Genomic DNA, 23,613 nt, shown 5'->3' with positions numbered 1-23,613 from the left:
TTGATGCAAATACTCTGAGGACTCTTTTGGTTCGCAGAATTTTATTTTCTCACTAGAATATTTTTTCTGGAAAGATGGTTCATGAGAATATGATGCTTGAAAAAATAGTTTTAGCATGTTTGGTTGATCATGAAAAAGTAGCGCATCCGAGAGTAGCTTATATTTGGTTGATCATCTACTGTTTTGAAAAAGTTGCATAACATACATATTATACCTTTAATAAAGGAAAAGACCTTATCCATAAATTTTGATGGCTTATAAGTATTTTTGGAAAAAAAAAGGACCATAATTTCCAACCAGTGCGAAAGTAGCTTTTTCATATCTCTCATAATTTTTTTCTTCCATGAATCATTGAAATAGATTTTTATTTCCATGGGAATGCTACTTTTTAATCTTTTTTTTCTTTGAAAACTTCAACCAAACAAGAGATATTTCCACATTTTCTCTTTTTCGTTTTCCGCGAATCGAACGAGTAGTAATAGTCCTAAGATCTCATCATCTTCGGCAATAGCTGTTATATATTTTTCCAAAAAGTTCCAATTAGATATCTCATTTTAAAGAGGATTATAGACTTATAGTTGATAAATATAGATGCGGCATATGTGGATTATTATTATGCACGCATGATTGGCCCACGGGCGGCATTAATTGGAGCCTATGCGGGCCATTATCTCGAGCCCATTGAGAGGGTGATAGCCTGCTAGTGTCAGCCCATTGAGGCCCTGATGCAGCATTGGGCCTAGTCCGATTAGGCATGACATGCATGAATATGGGTGCACGCAAAGAAGATCCCATGCATAGCAATTAGCAACTACATGGAAGCGTTTCTTCCAGTACTCATTCAAAACCGTGTAACATTATATAATTATAAAACTTGTAAAATAATGATCCTATCGAATCTCGCAATTCCATTCATCACCTTACCATTCATCGCAAATATCCATTGTAATGCCTGCACCACATTCTCTTCTACGACAAATAATTTTCATAACTATAGAAATATCAAAAACTTATGCTACGGAGTCACACCTCATTATCTATATTTTCTACAAGAAGGTGGCTCTTATCGCCGTAATGCTACTCCACCAATTTTGTCTTTGCACTTTTGGATTAAAAAACAAAAAAATACATTTACTTGCGTAAAAAATACCAAGCTTCTATGTCACATCGCCATCAATTCATTATATTATTATAAGAATCTATGCGGCATGCATTTAAACTCGACAATATATAAAATAAATTTTAGGTATTTATATATAAAATCAAAAAATAAAAATAATATTTTTTAACTGATATTTTTTTTTGAATAAGGTACTGGATTGTTACATTATACTACTAATATTCTCTTGTAATCTTAAGTTAGCTATTGGTTTTAGGGTTCTAAACAAAACTAGGCTTGCTTTCCGAGGAATCACCCAACAGCATTCCCTCTTTCCCTCTTTTTCTACTGCAGCCTGCTTTTATGACACACGTGTCGTGAGTCATGGCCACCAATTTGAAGTCTACTGGTACATGACGGGGACCACCAAATTAATTCACAGTTACCGACTTACCGCGTTACTCTATCATGTAACGTACCCTAGACCCCAATCCAACGGTCAAAAGATGGCCCTCATGAAAGAAAAACATCTTCTTATATTACTCCGCCGACGCATCGTACCGCGAGTACCGTGCTCGGGGACCGTGACGGCTTTGATACCCTAGAAAGGAACTCTTCCCGTGAACCCGAGAGAGAGAGAGAGAGAGAGAGAGAGCGATGGCGGAGGAGAGCTCGGATTCGTCGCAAGGGGGGTTTCTGGGGAAGCACTACGAGGAGGTGAAGGAGCACTGGAGGAGGAACCTCGCCTTCTTGGACTACTACAAGAAGACGCTGGGCCGCGCGGAGCCCCTACCTAAGTGGACCGACGCCGACGTCGAGGAGTTCATCGCCTCCGATCTCGTCTACGGCCCCCAGGTATCGTCACCGATCGTTTCTTGATCCGACTCCATCTTTGGATTCTTGATCAGGGCTCTTTGTGGTCTTGGATTTCCAATCCATTATGGCTTGCTTTGCTTCCTTGATTTACGTTGATGGTCGCTTTGTTTATCTTGGATTAGGCTTTGCGTTGGATGATTTTAGATGGCTTTTCTTTTTATTCGGTTGTTGTGGATTTTTGGGGCTTTTAGTCGATTTGGAATTTGTGGTTGTTTTAGAGTTTTGATGGGGCTTGCTGTCGAGCAAGCTGTGTTTTTTTTTTTCCTTTCCAATTTTTGAAGGATCCATGGGTAAAGTGGAATAGTTGTTGATTTTCTTTGGTCTTGGGGTTTGAATTGGGATTTATCTGAGTGTTGCTGGAGATTTTGATTTTCTTTTTGATTACTATATCGTTTCACTTGCCTGCTCGTATTATCACATAGTTAGATGTTTTGTTTTGGATGGTCTTATCCGGATTGTATTTTTCGCTTCTGATTGAAGATTGAAATTTTAATGTGGATAGTCATTGTTCTATATTGCTGCAAGGAGGCTAATGCTATCCTGTTCTTTTGTTTGAAATAAATGATCAGCATATAATTTTTCAATGCGCTGAATTGCTATTTCTTTAGGTTGTCTGATGGCGACCGATAAAATAGTTCCTCAAGAGTTCTTACTTAGACGAATAGAGATGTGTTGTTTCTTTTTGTGGAAGTAGGATTTCCCAATATCGTATTAAAGATGGTAGGCTGGGGAAATGTATTGCTAGTACAAATCAATTTCTTCTTGTAAGTTTTTGAATTTAAGTCAAAAAAATGAAATCATGGTGACATTGGCATGTATAATATAAGGAAAATGTTTATTTGTCGCTGGGCAGTTGTGAGCTTAATGGGTATTCCTTTCTTCCCTTCTTTCTTTCAGCTTCATGATTCTAAATAGTGGTTACTTTTTTTACCTTTTCTACTTTTTCCTTCTCTTGCTCTCTCTCAAGCTCTGTTTTATTGTCGAAAAGGTATAACGAAGTTGCTTGAAATTCAACATTTTAACCTCTGGTTTTTATGCTAGTTTCATGTCATTCTCTTATTGATTCTACATGGTATCTAGTATGTGATTGCATCATTTTGGTATTGACACTTTCTACTTTAATATATTTGAAGGTGGAGCTAAATTAGTCATTCTAGAGCAATGTATCCACTTAACAGGAAAAATATGCTTAGTGTTATCAGCAAAGGGGATACATTAGCTTGTTGAAATTGAAGAAATTCATAAAGTCTCAGTTAATTTGACTATGTACACTGAAAAATTCATGCACAAACATGTTTCAGTGGATTATCTTTTTGCAGTTACAAATGCATTATTTACAGTGCTTGTCATTTTGAAAGCCTTTTTGGAAAGTTACTTCTTATTATTGCTCATTCTTGACCAGTTATTGTAATTTGTTGTAAAAAGAAAACCATTTCTTTCTCATAATCAGGGCCTAAAAACTTGATTTTGGTTTTGGTCTTTCTGGATTTGTGTAGTTTTGTTGATTTGTCGTAGTTTTTAAGTTCCGGTCAAAAAACAAAAATAAAAAAGCATTTACAAAATAGAAGAAAGTTAACAGAAGCCAAGAAAAGTTAGTACATGTCATTTTGGATTTTTTTTTGGGTATCAAGGTTCTTTATTCATGCAGTTTTGATGATATTATTTTGAAGTTAATATTGCATATAAGTGAAACATAAAAGCATACTTGTAATTTGTAAATTGAATTTTTAACATGCCCATCTTCAATTGTTTACGTATTCGGCTTTAGTTATTTGGGCATTCATATATTTAGCAATTGTGAAGCTTTTTAGTGTCTTGTGTGTCCATTTTTTTCCTCCATTTCATAGTAGGACTCAAGGATATATTGGATTTGGGCATTTCTCTCTCACATTTTTGAGCTTAAGTTGCTATTCAATTAAATGCACGAAGTTATAGAATATCATAATCATATTGCAAGAAAAATACTATTCCTAGAAAAAATACTATTCCTAGAAATTTTTTCTACTTAGCTGTTCACATTTCGTTTTCTAAAGTATTTTGAGGTCTGACCTGCCAAGGGCCATAATTATTATCTTTTCCCTCTTTTAACTCAAGTAAAGGAGGGAAAGTCATTGAAAAATGATGCTCTATAGCCTATGTACCTAAAACGACAAAGAGATGATCCCAATATGATTGTGGACACCAAAGTGAAGCTCAAAGAAAAGCATCTTTGTTTGTTATGGTCTAGTTTTGTTCAGAACAACTGTGAGTCAATAATGCTAAACAATTAGATGAAGTACACAAGTCGGAGTGACTCAGTTAATTCAACTGCAGGAACTCCATCTTAGTCATATAAAGAATACTGGTGCATCTAATACACAGACATGCACTCACTAAATTTCAATATTTAAGCACTGCATGCTGTGCTTTTAATTGTCGGTACATGAAATGACACATATGCCGTGCCTTTCTAGCTGAATAGTCCCATTAAAGCGAGACAGAAAAAAAATGTAATGTTGTCGATGGGCACATGAAGATACAGAATAAATGCTTGATTCTTGTTTGTTTGACATACTGCTTTCAGTGGGTTCATGGTGCCAAAGTTGTCTATTTTAACCATGTTCTTTGAGTCATTTTGACTTTAATTCATTATTTGAATGTTTCTCTTCTGCCATTTCCTCGAACATATATTTTATATTTGCAATCTCTCTAATTAGTTACTGCTAACATTGTAACTATGAAGTAGAAAGGTCTTAGCATGCATATGCAACACAAATAAGGTTTTCCGGTTGCAAGCATATTTTAGATATTTGAAAAGTAGAAAAGTAAAGATGGAATATAGAAAAAATAAGAAAAAATGTGCAGAGTAAGAATAATATTAGTTGAAATTTTAGGCTCCCATTTAAATGATGTCACTTTATTTACTTTAGCACTGAATTTCTGACAGTATTTTGATGTAATAAAAGAACCAAATAAGTGAAAATGGTTTCCTAAAACAAAACTTCGAACTTGTTTCATGCTTCCTGATCTAGTTTTGGTTAATTAGAGATTGCATTGATAGCACATATTTTAATTTTTCCTCCCAACTTTACTTTTCATGTGCTGGTTTAGAGATTACCTCTATTATTTACTCTCCTGTAAATTTCACCTTACCAGTTGATAGGAAAAAAGCGGAAAAAAAGGGAAAGGTAGGAAAGCATACGGCATCTTTATCCAAAGAATCAAAAAACTGTAATCAAGGACAAATAGTCCATCAATTAAATTGCCACAACATATGATAAATTACCACAAGAAATTGGACCATGACAGGTAACTTAATTGTGCGCTGAATATGACAGGTAAGTTGCACTGGACAAAAAATTCAAGTCTTGGATTGGTATGCAATCTAGAACATGCCTTCTGATGCTGTCTATTACATTACCAAAGCTAAGTGCCATGCACACTCATATTTCATCAGTACTGGCATTTTGAGATTATAATGCAAAATGACTGATCTTATAAACAGCAAATTTTGGTCTTTGACATCCTTTCCAATGCTTGACATTTTTCGTTTACATACCAATTCTTTGTTTCTTACTTGCTTTTGCAAGTTGATGGTAAGTTATCTAGGATGTTAAAATTGTATGGTCTCAGTCATGCAATTTTGCATTTCCATGTTGAAGCAGAGCCCACTCCTCTTTATCTCTTTTCCTCGAGCTTGCTAAATTCTGGAGTTTCCCTTACACTTCTTTGTTGATCATATGTTTTAGTTGTGTATATTATCTTGCTGATATTTGGGTGAAAGCCTAGGTTCCTTATGGTGTTCTGGAATGGACCTCTTTTCCTTTTCAGTTGAAAGCTTTAAGGGAATCAAGGAAGTACGCAATTGTTGGGGCGCTCCTTGGTGCAGCACATTTAGGAGGAGTTTCCTGGAAATATTCAAAGAGCCCACATGGTACTGCAGCTTTATTGCTCTCATACTTCTTCTATGGTTATTTTTGTCGTTCTGAATTATCAACTACTTAAAACTTCTAGTTAAAAGTATGGAAAGAAACACTAGGTCCCATTATAATAATTGTTCTGGTTTATATAGAGATTGCCTGTGTTACTTACCCTCCTGTAAGTTTCACCTTACCAATAAATAGAAGAAAAGTAACAAAGGGGAAAGGAAGGAGGGTATATGATAGCTGTTTTAGCTAAAATTACATAAAATTTCTAATCAAGGAGCAAATAGTGCATCAATTAAATTGTTGGTGTGGAATTTCTACTAAACAGATTAATTTGTTACTTAATAAATTTATGCTTTCATTTCTTTAAGTTTGCTGTATTCTTAGTAAACCCTAACCCTGGAGTTGAATTCGCTAGCCATATACTTTCTCAGGTACGAAATCGGTGGTAACATTCTAGGCTCTTAAGCCTTGCAAAAGTTGGCTAAACTTCACATGAATCTTAGGCCCCGTTTGGCATGGTTGTAGATAATAGAGCTTTTGTCTATAGGATGGTTCACTATACTAGCTTGAACTGGGCGGTATTGGCTATCGTGCCATATCTGTTCAGTACCGGTATCCGATACAAGAGGTGTACCGATGCTCGGTATGCTGGAAAATACCGTACCGTACTGACACAGTGCTAGCGTGGCACCGGTACAGGGTCTGGTACCGAGACGGCGAATTTTGGTCTATAAAGCTTTGGACAGTAGAGCTTTTACTGGTAGTGTTTTTAATAAAAAGCTTTTTGTTGTCTAGTAACTACATTTCTGAATTGTAGTTGAACTTCAACATTTGTTTGGTAACCAAACTAAGAAAGTGCCTTTAATATCAGAAAATGATAATAAAGGATATTATATAGTATTTTCAATTATCTAACTATATGTATTATAAAGTGCCTTCCTCCCTCTCTTTCTCTCTTGCTTAGGTTAGGGTTAGGGTTTTCGTCAGCCCTCCTCCCCTCTCTCCATCCCTCTTTCTCTCTCACTTAGGTTAGGGTTAGGGTTTCCGTCGACACTTCTATTTCCTCTCTCCTTCTCTCTCTCTCCCCCTTCCCTCTCCAACTCTGCCAATTTGGGTATGCCTCGGAACGTTATGGTATGGACCCATGTTGTGCTGAGCTGGGCGCCGGCTTGTATGCCCTTCAATACCAGTTTAGACCTTGCCCTAGATAATATTGACTTATCTTTTGTTCCAAATCGACATTAAAAATCTTAAGCACTCATGGTCAAAAAAGCCATCAATGCTCTTCTTTCTGCAATATTTGCAATTTCATTTTCTATGGATCGCTAGAATATCCATAATACCTCCCATACGTTTTTCGAAGCCCCTCTAGTTCTAGGGGCATTGGATTATGTAGTGGAAGACCTTCATAATGGATCATTAATCTCCCCTGAATCAAGATGTTTGTCCAATGCTTGACAATTTCATTCCATTTTAGTTGGGTGACCAAGTGATCTAGTTGGGACTTGGTTAGTTATCATATATGAGTAATTTTAGAATGCCATTTGGTGTTTGAAATGCATGTTTTGTAGGGAACTGCTATTTAATTGCATGCCTTGCACAGAAGTACATAAAGATGAGATGGTCTAATGATAGTTGAAGATGTTGCCAACAAAGTGGAAGCTAACCTTGGAACTCATTAGAGCTATTTGACAAATTGTGGATTGGTGCACTTGTAAAAAGCACACTTATTCCCTTTTCTCATTTAATTTGGTACCATTCGATATATGTCATTTAAACCATCTTCATCTAGAGTTGCGGGATCTCCTTGGGTTTCACAAGCATCATAGTTAGGAGTCATCACTTGGGTGCTTGGGCAACCATTTAGGCAACAGATGGGTGTTAGAACATGCATGAGACCATTCTTTGGACTTCCATGCCCTAGATGTATGCATGCATTTATGTGTATGCAATCTATTGTACACTTAGTGTAGATTCATAGACAAAAGGATTTGCTTATTCTAACAATTTCCTAAAAATTACACTTGGATGCTAGTGGATTGGGGCGCATTAGGTCGAACCCTTCAAGAAAAAATCACATTAGATATACAAACAGTAATAATGACCTGAATTAGAATGATGAGCTATTGACCTCGAAATAAAGTGTGGAGATATTGACTGGAAAGGGTCTTTCAATCAAAACCTAAATTGGAACTAGCCTCCATCTAGAAAATGAGCTCGGCCAAGCCGAGTGATAAGGTTCGTAGGCTTCTTGGTTCATTATATAAAAGGCTGTAATTGAGCTCAAGACGAGTTTGAAGATTGTTCTACTTTGGCTATTTGTCATGTCAACTGAGCTCGAACAATTTGCCTATTGAGCTGAGATACTGTTCATTTTTGCAAACCAAAGGTGCTTGAACTCAGCTCATTTATGAGTCAAATGCCTAGAAAATGCTCTAGCTCAGTTTGGTTTCTAGCAGATTCAATCTCCAATGAGCCTGTTTCATGGCCGAGTCTGAACTGTTCATGAACTGCTTGGTCTTCGGTCTTAGCACTAAGAAGGGTAATTGTTAGACCCGTTCTCAGGCCGAGCGGCTTGCCTAGCCTGCTTGAGCCCAAAGCCTTTTGGGTGGGCTCGATTTGAAGGTTTTAGGCCTGCCGGGCCGGGCTTGGACAATAGACCTGTTTAATAAAAAGATTGGTCTCAAGCTTTGGGATAAAAGTCCGGCCAAAGCCTGGCCTATCCCATTTTTTTTTCTTGTGTTATTTGTTTATTTTTGATGTGTTTGTAGACTTAATTGATAATTGTTGTTGATATGTCAACTTAATGGGATAACAGAATTGTTGTAGATTGTTGGCAATATTTAATTGTTCATATTTAGCTTTTTAAAATATTTTTATTAAAAATGGTTATGAAGTCTGAGGCCCTACTCGAACCTCGAGGCCCGAGTAAGAGTTGGGCTTCGGCCTAGAAGGTAGGCCTGAAGGCTGCGCTGGTCCTAGACCTAAGAAAATTGTGTTGACCTTTGGGCAAAGCCTGACCGGAGTGCAGCACATAAACAGGTCTAGTAATCATATACTATATTTTGTATGAGGTGTGTGATGCCTAAACACAATGCAATATGACATATAAGCTACATAAGTATGGATCAGGATCAAAGTCTGTTTCAACTTTTAACAGGAACTCCTCTGTTCTGATCAATTATATGATGACTTCTCCACGGTAATGCTGAACATAAGCATTTGAAGATAAACCTTTTTGTTTAAGCTTGTAAGACCAATGAACTAAAAAGTTTTGTAAATATATGGAAGAATATTAATCTTTTTGGAAAAGAAAAATATGGAATAATATTTTATTTCCTATCTCAGGTTAATGTAAACATTATTAGTTATGGTAACCATAACCAACAATTCTTATCACATCTATATCAGTTGGCTAAAAGAAGACATCACTGATTATTCCTATTAGAGCTACTTGCTCAACATCAATCTTCCCAAGTCCTTCCTGATAACTGTTATTCACGGTCAACAGTCTTCTGTGTTTTCTGGCTCTTAAATGAAATCCAGGCCATGTGTTTTACCAGGGCCTTGGATCTTTGTTACACTTGTTCATTGGACATCAGTCAATTCCCAACCACATTGTTGATTGCTGAAACTTCTATGCCGCTTTTGATGAACTAAATTCTTGTAGTGGTATTTGCTATATCTTATTAAGGTACAAAGGCTTTGAAAGAATGTTTCTTTTGCAGTGATATGGGGAAATTTTTTTGACAGTAGTGAAACAGAAGACAACAAACTTGTATTTCTTTCTTTTCTCTTCCCCTTCCTCTTCTTCTTCTTCTTCTTCTAAATGGTGAAATACACTTTTCAAGCAAGATTTTTGTCTACTGGGAATAGTGATTACCTTCTATTCCATAACAGTCCTATAAATTATAAAGTATTTTTTTACAATAAAAAGATACTGCATAATTCCTATTTTTACTCTTTAATGATTATTGCAGGTTTTGTTTTGGCTACCGGATTCGGAGCCCTCTGTGGTGGTGTCCTTGGATCTGAAGTTGCAGAACACTGGAAGCAGCTCTACAAGATTGATAAGCAGGGTGCGAATCTTAGGTTTCTCTACTGGTGGGAGGACAAAACAGTAGGTCAGTGGTCTCAGCTGGTTTATGTATACTGATTTTTTTTGCTTTGCTCAAGCCTTTTACCAATAAGCGGTATTCCATTTATATGTGGTTGCTTCAAGATATGATCTACTAAAAACTGCGAGTTTTATATCCTTAAAACCAAACCTAATAACAACCCTCTTAGTTGGATTCAAATTCCATAATTTTTCAAATGTCAATTGGGGAGGTAGGATGCCACCTTATTGGTCTCACAACAAATTTAAACTCAAAACCAGAAGATAGGACTGTGAATTGATCCAAGATGCTTGAGCTTGGCTCAGTTGCAGCTCGAATTATGCTTGAATCTCGATTTAAATATAATTCAACTAAGCTCATATCCAGTTCACAGGCTCGAGACTATTTTCAAGCTGAGCCCAAAGTCACCCGGCTCTATATTTGGACCAGCTTCATTAGGCTAGTTAAATTATTGTATTTTACTGAGTGATAATGTATTTCACAATATATTTAATACTTTTTAGATTTATGTTTTATGCTTAAATGTTAATTATTTCTAGATTTAATTGCTTGAATTGGTAAAACTTTAATTCACTATTGAACTGATCTTGACCCACTAGTTGAACCGGTGACCCATGACCTAGTTCCTTTCCAGTTCAGTCGATGGTCCTGGTTTGAGATCATTTCAATGCACATCACAATCAGGAGCACGGGCCACGGGTGTTTGTGGAGGGAGGAAGAGATTGGTGGTGGTGGTGGTGGTTTGGGGGGGGGGGGGGGATGATGAGAGTTAGAGAGAGTGCGAGTGAGAAGGATTGCTGGTCATTTGGCTGGAGGCCAAGCATGGGGTGGCTGGGAGAACTGGAGGGACCAAGGGGTTGAGAAAGAGGGAGAGTGGAGAAGAATGGTACTGGTTATTTGCTGTCTTCTGGCTATGATGGAGGGGAAAAGAGCTGAATATTGAATTGAATGAGCCCTAGCCCCAATTTCCCAAGTTGGAACCATTAAAAAATAGGATAAAAACCAGATAGTTCACTCAAAATTGGAGCAGTTTGAATGAATTGCTGGCTAAACTGGTGGTCCTTACTATCTTGAGATAGTGGCGCATTTGTACGCTTAACAAATATGTGCATTTAGGTTTAAAAATACTTGTCACATAAACAATTATATGCCTTAATGTAGAAAAAATAATATGTCCAACACTGCTTAAACACACAGCTAGAGGGTACCTGCTGGAGTCAAAGGTGGGATGCCCAACAATTTTAAAGCTGGTCATGCTTGCAGAGAAATAAAAGTGCCTTGTACGAGGACAGTAAAGTGTGCTGTTTCTGCAAATTTCCTAGGAACAGATGTTTGCTCTCTCTCTCTCTCTCAGCCTTCCTTTTTTTTTTTGGTATTTTCTTCTCTATTTTGCGATTTCTATATGCTTGCTGTCATGGGAAGCTTTATATTGATGCAGTTCCCTGGAGTCAGCAAGCACTGGTTATGATCTGCTAAGGGTCCCTCTAGTTTGCAAACCCCAAGTTGGTGGGTGATACCATTCTGGTACATTTTCGCCACTTTGACAGGGAATTGGATCCCACCCACTTTCCCTTTGTCATGAGGTATTTTGTTACACTAAGGTTTGTCGGATAGGTTGTACCTCAAAACTTTATGACCTTTAATGGTCCCAACCCTAGAGAAGGATAATACAAGGCTTTCTGTTCTTTAATTTTTGCAATTGACCATGTGTTGTGCCCTTTAGGTGTTCTGGTCAGTGAATTTTCCCCTTTGCTTTTACCTGATTTGTTAGTCTTTTTCAATTATGCTACATGAGATAATCAGCCTGTTCTTCCTAAAGTAATTGTCTTATAAATCCTGGGTTTACCGATGGTCATCCATGTATTCTTCTAGTGCTTTTCTCGTTATTGAGTCTTTATGCTCTTCTGACAGGGAACCGGAGAAATTGATACTTGCCTTCGGTGCTTGGTTCGTGCTTTCGGATCCGACGACCAAAGTGAAGCGTTGATTGCACTTGTAATGAAATAAAAAAAAAAGAAAACCCTGCTTTTTTCTTTAGTCGCCCGAATAAAATAGCATGCTGTGATGATGACAAAATCCTAAGAAACCATATATTTTTGACGCCTTGAAGTTTTATTCTTCATCATGCTGGGTAAAGCTGGTCTTGTCTCCAAAAAAGCTGACGTTAATTTTTGCCCAATAGGTTTAAAGTTTTATGCTGCAGGACGGACGTGAGGGCTTTTACATTGATACCCTTTTTTAAGCTGGTGCCACATGAGGCTATTAAGACTCGCTATGTATTTGTTTGCTTGACGTGGTGAACAAGTATCATTGAGAGATCCTAGAGATTATTAAATTTTACAGCCTTCGGAAGGAGAATTAGAAGAATTTTGCACTTGATGACTGAACAGTCCGATGAAAGTTTTGCTATTCCGTTTGAGGGTGCGCGAGTTGTATAAAATATTAAGACCTGAGCGATTTTTTGCTACAATAATTGCGAGAGGTGACGACGCGAGCTGTATTTATTTCACACGCTTTAGTAGACCTATGAATCATTGTGTAGGCTAATGCCTAATAGTGGCAAGCCTTAAAAGACCTAGGAATTTTTTCCTTCTGTTTTTTAAGCGACTAGAGGGGCTAATCCCACCTTTCAACCTTAAATTCTCCCCACTCATGGGAGTGTACGGTGGTGATACCATTTGTGTAAGTACTTTGGAGAGTTGGACAGCATTTCCTTTCTTTGATTTGAAGGGATTGCTCTTTCAAAACTTTTTTTTCTTTTTTTCATTGTGAAGCAGTAGGAACTAACCACTTGGAGTTTATTATTAGATAAATAAGTATTACAGAAATATGTGTACAGGGGTTCATTTACTACTCTTTCAAAACTTCTGCACAAGGATTTAGGGCAGGCGTACGTTCGGTCATATATTCGTTGCACATAGGGAAGGTATGGGGAGTAGGGTTGAGGATTTCAATTGGCAGCTTCTAGTTAGCTCCTCTCGATAAATCCTGGGACGTTGGACTGCGTGAATGGTATTGTATTGTGGGCGGGCTCATGATTTTGAATAAGCTCTTCAAGGGTGCAGCTGGTCTTAGTTTCATTTTTTGAGAACACCATCATCAGAGTCTCAATTCTAGTCATTCAAGTAATTTAATCCAACACCAGAAATACAAAACAAACATATACAATAACAAGAACTAAATGCTTACAGAAAACAAGTTCAACAATTACTTAAACTTCAAAGCAGTAGATTGGATAAAACGGACCCACAGAAAGACATCAAACCATCTCTTAAAACCACAGAAAGACATCAAACCCTCTCAAGAGTCACTAGGACCGGACAGACTGCAATAACTCTCCAAAAGCCATAACAATATTAGCAGATGCTGAAATGGACGCTTAAGGGGATCATTGCGACTTCATACAAATTGGAGGCATTCACACCCTAAACAAATTCTTTGGTCACAACGTTCGTCCAACCACATTGTCCTCAGTAGGACTAGCCCATGCTGAGCTCGTAAAACGGGAATAGTCATTCTGTATGGTTAGTGGACATGGGATGTCATCCATGGCTGTGGCTACGTTAAAATACCCATTTTGATGTACCATCATTGGGGAGGCATCAAAATGCCCATTTTGTTGTACAAGCATTGGAGCTACATCAAAATGCCCATTTTGCTCCACCATCTGCACCATACAAAATAAAATAAATAAACAGAAGGACAAACGAACACACAAAGAAACAACCAAATGGATAATAAAAAACAAATTCCATTCAGAAGGAATCATCTTAAGCAACAGGCAATGATGATTTCAAGATTTGTGGTATATTTTCTTGGAGAAATTCCTTAGTAGCCGTTGGTATGCCCTCCTACGCAGCGAATCAATTATTCGAAACAATTGCTATAATTTTCATGACTATATATTCTGACTGTTACTTTTGATGGAAGATATTTGTGTAAGTCAAAAAAAACTTCTACTCCTACCCAACAACATAAGGAAATCTTTTACTTTCGGGAAAATATAACTGAGGTAGATGTATTACTACCTTATTTTTAAGGGACTGGATTTCCTGGAACATGATCTGCATCTGTTCATGAGAAATTTAATTAGAGACATGCCAGTTTAAGCTAATATATATATATCAAAAACTTTGTGAATTGAGTTCCCAACCTTTGTGGCACGTATGTGATACGTCCATATTTCGAGATGCCTTTCCAAGGCATGCAGCTCCTCCAGTGTCATATTTTCAGAGGCTCCATCTCCATACATGCACCTGTCACCCAAATTCTTTGAACTCATGCACACCCTTTGTCATCGAGTTAAGATCGTTTGAGTTACTTTTTACATTTGCATGTCTATTTGTTTGCAAGAGAGCTGTGGAGGTTTTTGGTGTTGAGGCAGGTATAAGTAAGAACAGAAACTACATTCAAGCATGCAACCACAACAGGTTGTGACACCTGATCTAGCTCTTGATAGAATTTATTGAAAAATAATTAAAGGTTCATTCAACCATCCACTAAGCTAGGAGAAGGCTTAGTAGTTATTAAAATTATAGTGGATATATAGTTATTTTGCACCTTGTGTAATTACTAATTGTTACTTGGTCACAAAATCTAATTCAATCTCCATATTCATCATTACATGCTGGAAGGAGGTAATAAATTATGAGTTGGATCCTTTGTCCACTAGCTGCATGCATGCCCTAGTAGAAATGCCATGGTTGTGGTAATTTCTTACAACTAATGCTGTAGAGAATTTGCAAGCACTCTTCAAATCTTGGGGTTTATTCTGGAGGCAATTGACCTAAGTAAGTCTAATTGATGGTGCTCCCACTGTAATTCGTTAAAAAATAATGAAGAAAGTATTCTTAGTAAAAATAAATAATTTCATTTTGTAAAAAAACACATCTTTTGAGATATCAATAAAATTGCACAATGAGCTAGATAAATTATATACCAAGCCAAATGGATACATAGGAAGGGCCCCATTTTTTTTTTCTACTGTACATGTTGGGCGAGTGATAACAAAGTCACCTACTTGTTACCATGATCTACCATAATTTGGGCTAAGTAGTGATATTTAGGAAAGAAAAATTAATGCTCTCTGAACCCCTTGGTATAGGTTGTCCTAAATTTTTGGGAACCAGGCTAAAATAGGCAATAAGGCCCCTCGTGAACCATCTACCTATGTGTATGGTGTACAAATGATGAGTTTGGTGCTCATTCGAGGTAAGCTAAGGGTGCGTGGAGGGGTACTCTTTTGAAAAATTATACATGATAATAAAAATTATGAAAGGACTTTCCAATGAAGGCGCCAAAAATGACTAAAATATGAAAAAAAAAAGGAGGAGACTTGACGGTGGGTTTCTATTCTGTCTCATTTAAGCCTAAATTGTCCAAAGCTATTTAGAGGTACACCTAGGGTCTGGTGGTGGAATTTGGGGCTATCCTTATTAAAATGGATTGCCCTAATGCATTAAGGATGGTGCTGCAAGTGGAGATGGAAAAAATAGACCCATTACTTGTAACAGTTTCATGTTCTCTTCCTTAAGAATTTTTCATTCTTTATCATGTTATGTTCATCGTTCTGGTACCTCTCATATATATATGTTTGCATATAAATGCCCACAGGCTGCATGTTCTATGGCTAGAATTGGATCATTTGGTCATTTTGGTGATTCTTCTCTTAATGGTGGGATTGATCCCTTGTCATTATAGTGAAAATTTTAGTGGTGCTTTGAAGGATATCTTCTTATAATATCTATTGCAGATTAAAGCCAACTTTCTGTTAACCAACCAGTATGATTACATTTCATTTTAAGAGGACAATAAGCTAATAAAACACATGATATACATGTAATTGATTTTTATTTTCATTTTTTTCAGAGAGAGAGAGAGAGAGAGGGAGAGAGAGAGAGAGAGAGAGATATTCGAGATGAACCATTCACGACTCAAAAATAGAATCTCTACTTGGTATAGCAATTGGAGCAAGCTTTAGGTTTTGGTATGCAACACATAATTATAATGCATATTTAAATGTACAAATATACAAGGTCAAGAAGTTAGAAATAAGATTGATCCCAACTAGATGACTGAGGGCCGATATCGATGATCCAAGGTATTAGATAACTATCTTTAAAATGCTTACTATCAAAAATCATATGATTTCGAGATCCCTGGCCATACATTCAGTGGTAAAAAAATATGCATTATATGTGTTATTTAAACTGTCATTTTGACCATTAGATATATAGACATTGCATAGGATAGGGATCTCCAATCATATGATTTTCTAATAATAAGTAGTTTAGAGATAGTAGATCACATTTAATCGCTCGAGTCGTTGGCGATATATATGTATATATATATTCATGCATGTATGTACACACACACACATTCACATGCATATATGAAAATGCATAAGTGCTTACCTCAAACACTTCTGTAGTATATTGATCTCTTGCTTTAGCATTGATATCTCCTGTTTAGATTCCTGAATATATATACATAGAATATTTTCAACCATGAGAGATGATACTTGTGAAATAGAAGGCATATAGCTTATATATTAATGGCATCATCCAATTAGTTTATGTAACTGTGCATTGTAGTATCGCATGCTCCAGGTGCTCACATGGGCATGAAGGTTAAAAATTATGTGCTTACTATGCAAGCTATAGGATTGCACACCTAAACCCATAGGCATGAAGATTAGAAATCATATATTACAGAAGCCAGACAAGCACTAAAAATATTATATATAATTTATATAAGCATAGACATGCTAATTGATAGAGGGCAGGTCTTTGATAGCGACTTGAGCATTATGGTTTCGAAACACATAAACAACCTCTCTATACATAATATATAGGAGATGAGATTATGAATGTCCGACCATCCCTAAACCCCATATTGGCAAAAATTTTGTGCACTAAGATGCCCTTTTTCACAGATAGGCTAACTAAGCTAGTTTAGTAAATTGATAATATAATTTGCAGACTTAGTTTAAATGTGAAATATTTGATTTTTCCTCAACACAAAGTTTTTCAATTATATTTTTGTATCTAGTTATTAATAAGCATCTAAACCCTGAAATAGCTATTTTCTTTTTCCTTCTATTGATTCAAGACAAATGCTGGGAGTGCCTCCTTCTCGAGTTGGAACTTGGGGACTTCTTTCTTGAGGATAGGGGTTCCAACCTGGCTGAAATAAGTCAGGTCGGCAACCTTAGATTAAGTACTCGATGACCATTGAAATATGCACATGAACAAACATTTCATGCATAGGTATGATCACATGCATGAATGCACGTAGATGTGCATGTACATATATGCATAGACACAAGCAGGCATGCATACACACAAACACATGGTCCTCCTAGATATATACGAGCAGTACAGGGAAATTTTAGCTCTAGAAAGCCTGTAATCTTGTTTCTTATTCACAAGAAAGCTTGCCTAGCTACGGTCTTCTGTTTTTGTGCTGGACTTGCATAGCATATTCAAGGATTTGAGGTGTTTACTTAAAGAACTTGCTAAGTGCCATAGTTTTACTCTAAATAAAATAAAATAAAATAACTAAAGGTATACAGCAGTCAACTATTATGATTACAATACCAGGATGATGCCATTTCTCCACAATAACCTTTTACCCTGAAGCAAATCCTAGGGTTCTTATGGTTCATGATTTAGTAAGAAGCAAATCTTATTATTATATTACCAACTTCAACAAGAAGCAATTCTTAGGATTCTCATGGCCAATGATTCAGCGAGCTGCATGCCAAGTTAGAACTTTGGTAAGATCACTCTCCTTTAGACCAGTCTAGTGTAATGATCCTGCACTAATTAAGGAACAGAAGGAAGTGTTCACATGTCCTAGAAGGTCCAACAGCAATTGGTAATGCATCTCCCAAAAGTAATGCTTTTGTCTGAACTCCAAATTCGGGTTCTTAGCCTAGCACCAACAGAATTCCCACTTTATAATCTGTCTATTAACTCAATCTTATGTACCCCTTGTAAATAGATCATACACAAACTAATGAACAAAGTCATAATCCAACTCTCTCTCTCTCTCTCTCTCTCTCTCTCTCTCTCTCTCTCTCTTTTGATTGAATGGGAGGCTGTGCCACCCTTTGTTTTATTAAATAATAATTATGTGCATATTGGATTTCTTTGTCAGCCATAATCCAACTCTAACCTGTTTATATGGGATTTGCCTCCTACTATGATTTTCGCATAGGCCCCTTTTATATATTGATGCTAAGGAGCCTTGTCAAAAGAACCGAATTGAATAAAGAAGTGCCTAGATAACCCCTTTTGTTGCTACATTTGCCAATCATCCTTGCACCAAACCCTGATTGCAATCAGTATATATTCTATCAAAGAAAAGAATCCCGGAATCGAATCCACTGTCACTTAAGCTAATACATGCTCATCTAGCCATTTATAGTAGTTTGAATGATCCAATTTTGTTATGATTTCTGAAGTCCAAAAGAGTATGAAAAAACAACAGACCTGTTCTTGGTTCACTTCACCCCCTTCAGTTTGAGCTTCTCCACTTGCCTTTCTGTACCTTTCAATCAAACCTCCCATAGTCCTTATACAATTCAAAAGGAGAAGTTCAGAGGTTGAGGCTTAAAACAGAAGCAAGTAAGTTATTTGTCACTAATTATATCGCACCACATATGAGATGACAGATGTAAGTCAAAGAGTTGGAGCCAAGAAATAGAGAACATATACCCCCTGGTGGCTAGTTCATAGAGCTTGCCATGTGTGGAGAAGATTATGATGCCGATATCAGCATCAGTTAACACCGATAGCTCCTTTGCCTTCTTGAGCAGCCCTGCCCGGCGTTTGCAGAAGGTGACCTGCCGGTGGACGGAGTTCTCGATCCTCCTCATCTGCACCTTGCCGCGTGCCATCACAGCAGGCAACCTCCCACTAGTTTAGACTAGCTTCGAGGCTGGCGCACTGCTCTGAGCTCTTGCTGTCTCTATCACACGATGACGATGACTCCAAGGAGGGGTTGGACTTCATATAGGAGAACATTCGAGCTAGAATAGTCAGTCGGGCCATCTTTATGCATCACTGGAGTCACTTGAACAGTCCTCTCTTTGATCAGCTTTAATATGTACCTTCTTAAGCCTGCAGGTGATTAAGGACCTCATGGTCATGCCTATCTAGTTCTTTAGAGGCATAGCAACTGATGGGTCATTCTCAATTCTCTAATGCATTAGTGGGTCTTTTGCAGACCCTCCATGGGCCCTTGCTAGTCTTCATGCACATATAATACTTGGTTAATGAGCTGCCCATATGGTGCCACCCCAGCATTATTCTTTGAATAGGCTTGTGTCTAAATGAATGCTATTCTTTTTTTCTTTTTTTTTGTTTTTGTTTTCTGGGTGTAATCGTATTCTCTTTGTGAGAAAGCTAGATAACTTTGACTAAATAAACTGTCTTTGGAGTCACATCACTTCCTCTCCTTCCTCTTTCTCATGCCTTGGCGGCAAGAATCTTGTCAAATCAAGAGGGAGGCTCTTGATGGGAATCCTCCTCCCCCCACCAGCGACAGGCTTCAGATCCGACTTCATCGCTAGGGTTCCTGGCAGGGCCACTTTGTGTCCTCGGGCAAGAGGAGACATCCCCTTGTGGGTTGCCTCATGGATGCTTGTGGTTTAGGATATAAAGCTTGATTAGATTCCAATTACTTTTCTTAATAAAATGGGAATGCAAGGGCCCTCTTACATCAGAAAATGGATGCTTGTTAGAAACCACCAGAAAGCCTGAAAACTCATCAGATAATGTCCCCTCTTACTCTTGATATCCTCCTATATTGGTTTAAGGTGATATGGATTTAGGGCTTTCATGCAATATTCATAGCTAGACAATTTGCTATTTATATAGATAGTTACATGAACATGGAGCAATGCAGTTCCTTCTGAAATGATCAAGTAATTTCTTTCTCCAATTTCCCAAGAAATTAGGTCAGCAATAAACATTCTTTGGACCGCAGATAAGGATTCGTTTTGAGCCATATATGCACATAATCATTTTGCATGGGCTCTTCTGTGCCCTTTATAGAAATATTACATACATATATACAATGAGTAACTAGAGTTGAATTTATGAACCCAGTTAAAGGAATGCTCATTTGAGCCAATGAAACTTGGGTGTGCTACTTTGCAACTCTCCTTGATGCATCTCCTGCTATGTATTAAACTTACATATTCACCACAAAACTTCTACCGAGTAATCATAAATTAACTTGATCAATCCATTTGAAAGAAATTATCATTTAAGCCAGCGAGACTTGGGTCTGCTAATTTGCAGATCTCTTCTGGATGATCTCCTGAGGAGAGGAACACAAGAAGCAGCTGCATTCATACTGTATTTCTCAACAAAAAAAAGGAGATAGAAGGAGTATTTGGCTTGAAGTTAAACTGAAGTTGACCCCTTGATTCAATTTGCTAAACTTTCTATTTATAGGAGTAGATGCATTCAACTAATAACTTGTTGGCCACAAGAGGAAATATAGGAAACAAGATGCAAGGAAGAGAGTTTTTTATTGGGAAGCATGGGGATTTTCATTCATGCATAGTAGAGTGCAGTACAAGAGGCTCTCAATGGCTTATCCATGACAAGACTCTAGTCCACCTATACAAAGATGACTCTGAAGCTACCGCTTATGAATACAAAAGTAAATTATTGATCTATACATGACTCTTAGTTTGTTTAAGCTGTCTCTTCTTCTCTCCAAAGTATTAAAATACTAGAATTACACGACTCTTAAACTTGCTCATATTAATTTTAAGCTTCTAGGATTACATATTAATTTCTAAACTTCGCTGGCCATTGGACTACGCACTACTGGTGATCCTGTAGGACATTTGCTACTAAACCTAATCATCCTATCTAAGAAAGTGTATGAATCATAGGATTTTGCCTTTATTTCTCAAATCTTGAAGAATAGATCTTGCCTTCTTCTTGAAGGAAAGAGGAAGCAAAAGACCGACAGTTCACGCAGCACACAGTACACTGGTACAGCCCAATTCGGCAGAATAATAGATTCAAGCTTATCTTGTTCATTGTACCCTACATGAGTTTAATTTCTTTTAGGTGCCCTACGGGCAACTATATTTAGATAGAAATATTTACAAGGAAGCAAACTTGGGACACTAAATACGAGCTCCCTCTTCCTATTCAGATATATGTTCAGAAACTTCGCGCCAAACTAGATCGATCGAGCCCACAAGCAAAAAGCATCATTATGTAATTCTTGAGCATGTGGGAAAACTAAAAAAGCTCCTACAAAAAACGAGCTCTGATTGGTCTAAACAATGTCCATTTCCAGAGGCTGACGACTTGGAATATTTTTTTGCTCCCCCAACCGAGTTGTTCCTTGTTTGAAGGAATGCGTCATTGTGAGCCAAGAGCCTGTTCACCTTCAGGTGTCGGGTTGAGAGGAGATCTACCTTATAAGAAGATACAAGTGTTGTGAGGTAGGGAAGAAGACATGGGGATCGTTCCCTGGAAACACAACCAAGTACCCAAGCGGTGCAAGAGATTCTATGGGCGGGCACGCTTAAAAAGGGTCGCCATCTCCTTTGGTTGGCATGTGTTCATGGGGATGCCAAAGTTCTCAGTATCCATTGGGAGCTCCACAACCCTTCCAACCTGCAAGGGGATTTCTTAAGGCTTCATGGTACTGCTAGAACAGTTGTGACCACATGGTCGGAAAGCTGGAAGTGTATGGAAAGTTATGGATGCGATAGGACATGAACTCCACTACAATGATTCTTGGATGACCTGCTTTCAAATGCTTCATGCACCCACCTAAAGTAATTATACTTTACTAATGATGGGAGTGCTACCATCTGGGTTCGAACTTGGAAGCTCTCTCCGGCACAAGGACTGAATGCAAAGGTTAAAGAAGAGGTGCCACTGCTGGACCCGAGTTCCCTTAGCTAGCAAGTATCCCTTTTCACTTGGTCATTAGGATTGTCACGCCCCTTATCCGAAGTATGACATGTCCGTGATGCCGAAGGGTACAACCTACGATAACACGAAGCCAAACATTTCATCGTTTAACTTCCAAATTCATAACCAACTGAAGAACTAAAGTTTTGCTATATAGATCGCCAAACTTGCTAGCATGAACTTCAAGTCTGAATCATTCTTCGTCCCTACTAACCCTATTCGTCCAGAGAGAGAAAAATAAAAATAGAGATATATGAGAGACACAGCTCAGTAAGTAAAGCTTACACTGTCTTACCGGATCAAGCATAAATTTTTTCATATCTATACATTAAATAAGAAAAATAACAGTTATTGCAAAAATAAAATATTTCATAATACAATATATCAAAACAAGTCATAAAGCAAATCATGTATAAACAAATCATCCATATTTCATAAACATAGTTCTAAGTTTATATTGCAAATAAATTCATAAATTATTCTTCATGTCATTTAATCCTATTATGGATTAAAATATTCATTGTATGGTCACTTTATACCCGTGACAGGGCCGTAATCGACTGCATGTCTTAGTCTGCCAACTATTATACTTGCTGGGGAGAGCCGTATGTTGACTATTATATCTGCTGGAGGGCTCGTATGTCAACTATTACACTCGCTAGTGGGGTCGTATGCTAACTATTATACCCGCTGGCGAGGGCCGTATATAGTTATTTGAGAATCTTTCAAGTACTTATAACTTTTTCTTAAAATATACACACGAATAGATGAAAAACACTAATGGTATAATCAGATTCATATTTCATAATAAAACTATTACATTAAAATATTCAGGGAACTACATTTAATAAAGCATGATTTTCATAACACATATGCTGATCCCAAAAAACATAACATTTTCACAAGTGATATGTGGGACAATTATTTCTCAACAATTTAAGTAGGTGGCAATGGTTAATGATCATGCATGACAATAGGCATCAATTTATGTTGATCGATCATACGTACCAACCATGATGAGTCTCTACTCATAGTCCCCATATTATTGTTGTCGAGTATAGTGATAGATCAATATTTATATATCTACCATGTTTGTTGACCATGGTATTGGTGAATTTAAAGCTTTATAAATTTAATGGTAAAACGTGTATAAAGTTCAGCTATTATTAACCACCTACTCATTGTTTTTAGTGCATGTGTCTCTAATAACAAATCCAAACAGAATTTGGTAGAAACATGATTTGATGCAAGTGATCGATTATAACAATTATTATTAGTAAAAATAAATTTAAATCCAAACTTTATTGGATCAACTAATTATTTCAGGTTGTTACCATTTTTATACCTTGGCCTTTTGATAAATTAATTGAACTATGTTTTTTATACATATTTTCCTTGGTCACTTAGCTTTTACTAACCAATTAGACCAATGCCCCTCAAATATTTTACTTTTGGTGCAACAGCCTTCTCAAACCAACTCAAATAATGCATCCTAGGAAACTGTGCTAATTGCGATATAGATCACTTGGGCTCCAATTCACATGGTTTCCTGGGGTATTTTTGTGATATGAGTAATAATTTTTTTAATTCGATTCTTTTGTAATGGCATTTGATAAATGTGATTGCATGACATCTTAGCGCTATCAAGGAGAGCC

At 37.2% G+C, this 23,613-nt stretch overlaps 2 protein-coding genes across 5 annotated transcripts; one reads left to right on the top strand and one right to left on the bottom strand.

The window, feature by feature from the left end:
• The first annotated feature begins 1,685 nt into the window (after positions 1-1,685).
• Positions 1,686-12,110, top strand: LOC103706105 (succinate dehydrogenase subunit 6, mitochondrial-like). 4 transcript variants are annotated; one of them, XM_039134287.3, is made up of 4 exons: positions 1,686-1,954; positions 5,744-5,888; positions 9,864-10,007; positions 11,199-12,110. In XM_039134287.3, exons 1-4 carry the CDS (start codon positions 1,757-1,759, stop codon positions 11,270-11,272), a joined length of 561 nt encoding a protein of 186 aa, XP_038990215.2. In that variant the 5' UTR covers positions 1,686-1,756; the 3' UTR covers positions 11,273-12,110. The 4 variants fall into 4 exon arrangements, with proteins under 4 accessions (XP_038990215.2, XP_026660098.3, XP_038990222.2 ...); XM_026804297.4 differs by having other exon boundaries at positions 1,695-1,954; positions 11,913-12,110; XM_039134294.3 differs by having other exon boundaries at positions 1,697-1,954; positions 5,786-5,888.
• A 1,333-nt stretch (positions 12,111-13,443) lies between these two features.
• On the bottom strand, positions 13,444-19,119 carry LOC103706130 (MADS-box transcription factor 26-like). Its single transcript, XM_089929318.1, has 7 exons — positions 18,722-19,119; positions 18,497-18,578; positions 16,415-16,476; positions 14,155-14,257; positions 14,030-14,071; positions 13,807-13,852; positions 13,444-13,664 (listed from the first exon to the last, which is right to left on the bottom strand). The coding sequence occupies exons 1-7, from the start codon at positions 18,901-18,903 to the stop codon at positions 13,444-13,446; spliced, it is 738 nt and encodes a 245-aa protein (XP_089785444.1). The 5' UTR covers positions 18,904-19,119.
• Between the last annotated feature and the right edge of the window lie 4,494 nt (positions 19,120-23,613).

This window comes from Phoenix dactylifera, chromosome 2, assembly GCF_051530095.1.
Source record: "Phoenix dactylifera cultivar Ajwa chromosome 2, Ajwa_hap1_PhDact_Kaust_v1.1, whole genome shotgun sequence".
Taxonomy (NCBI): domain Eukaryota; kingdom Viridiplantae; phylum Streptophyta; class Magnoliopsida; order Arecales; family Arecaceae; genus Phoenix; species Phoenix dactylifera.
The sequence above is the reverse complement of the archived record's forward strand: the minus strand, read 5'-3'. Positions and strand labels throughout refer to the sequence as shown.